The 1,141-nt window shown below is 38.1% G+C and overlaps 1 protein-coding gene across 1 annotated transcript in view; it reads right to left on the reverse strand.

The window, feature by feature from the left end:
- vtg3 (vitellogenin 3, phosvitinless) overlaps positions 1 to 283 on the reverse strand; it is a 14,343-nt gene extending 14,060 nt beyond the window's left edge. The window contains exon 1 of the mRNA XM_035653536.1: positions 244 to 283. Coding sequence (XP_035509429.1) covers positions 244 to 283 — 40 coding nt within the window. The remainder of the gene's footprint in view (positions 1 to 243) is intronic.
- Positions 284 to 1,141: the final 858 nt, after the last annotated feature.

The raw sequence follows: 1,141 nt of genomic DNA on the forward strand, positions 1-1,141 counted from the left end.
ACATGCTTCTAAAGGTCACTCTTGCTTTTATTATTCATGCACAAAGTACTTGTATACTAGTTATTTATGATTGATTAAGAACAAATTGATTAATATATTACCTAAATATCCTTTTTAAGTACACAATTTAAGCTAACCTTAGTCATTTCCAAAAACTCAGAAACTAAAGTTAAAGAATTACAAGGCTGGACAGTGATTTCCTTTTACAAGTAAAATAATATGAACAAATCAATGAAAACTTACTGGCCAGGGCCACAAGGCAGCAGAAGAGGAGCCCCTGCATGGTAAACCTGAGTGGAAGCTAATGCCTGAGATTTGTCCTTTATAAACCAGTGTGGGTTTCTTTGGGGAAATCTCATTGAGGTTGTAAGCAGGGCAGAGGTCTGGTTCAGACAGCTGACTTATTTAAAGTAAACACATGCTGTCTGCACTAGAGCCACGTTGACCTGTGACATTGTCAGAGTGACATGATTAATATGTGAAAGATAACCCTACAAGATTGGGAAAAACAAATGAGCGAATGAATGAACTCAAAAAACAAACCTTTCACTTTCTGATTGTGCTTTAAAAATCACTGAAAAAAAACATCGGTTTTCGTATCTGTAAGTCAAAGGAGATATTTCTGTTTTTTCTTACATGAACCCAGAGCTCTAAACATGGCTTGTTTTGTATAGATATCAGAGTTAAAACCTCATTTTTAATTGCAGAAAATGATGTAAACAAGTTTTTCACAGCTGAATGAAGGGATAAACCCAGTGGGATCCACATTTATTCCCTGAGTGAAACTCAGCCAAGTGGAGTGAAGGAATAAAGAGCAGATGCGGGCTGGTTTACTCTTTTACTTCTTGAATATCATATATCAGCAACTCCCATCCTTAAAATGTATACGCTGTCCCCTGGCATCACAAAGCTCTCCTCCTGGATACCACAAAGTCAAACAGTGTGGTGAATCACTGCTCTTCATGCCAATTTTAAAATCTGCCTCAGTCTAAAGCGCTCCACAGACGGCCCTTTTTATATTTGCAGTTTGAGGGTGATGACATCAAGAAGCAATCACACTAAGTGCCTATTCTTGCCATCTTTCAGGGTTATGTTCAGATTGCACAACGCAGGAGTCCCTTGTGTCATCGCACTTAAGGAT

The sequence above is a fragment of the Morone saxatilis genome, unplaced genomic scaffold, assembly GCF_004916995.1.
Source record: "Morone saxatilis isolate NCDOM2014 unplaced genomic scaffold, NCSU_SB_2.0 Contig12, whole genome shotgun sequence".
Classification (NCBI taxonomy): Eukaryota; Metazoa; Chordata; class Actinopteri; family Moronidae; genus Morone; species Morone saxatilis.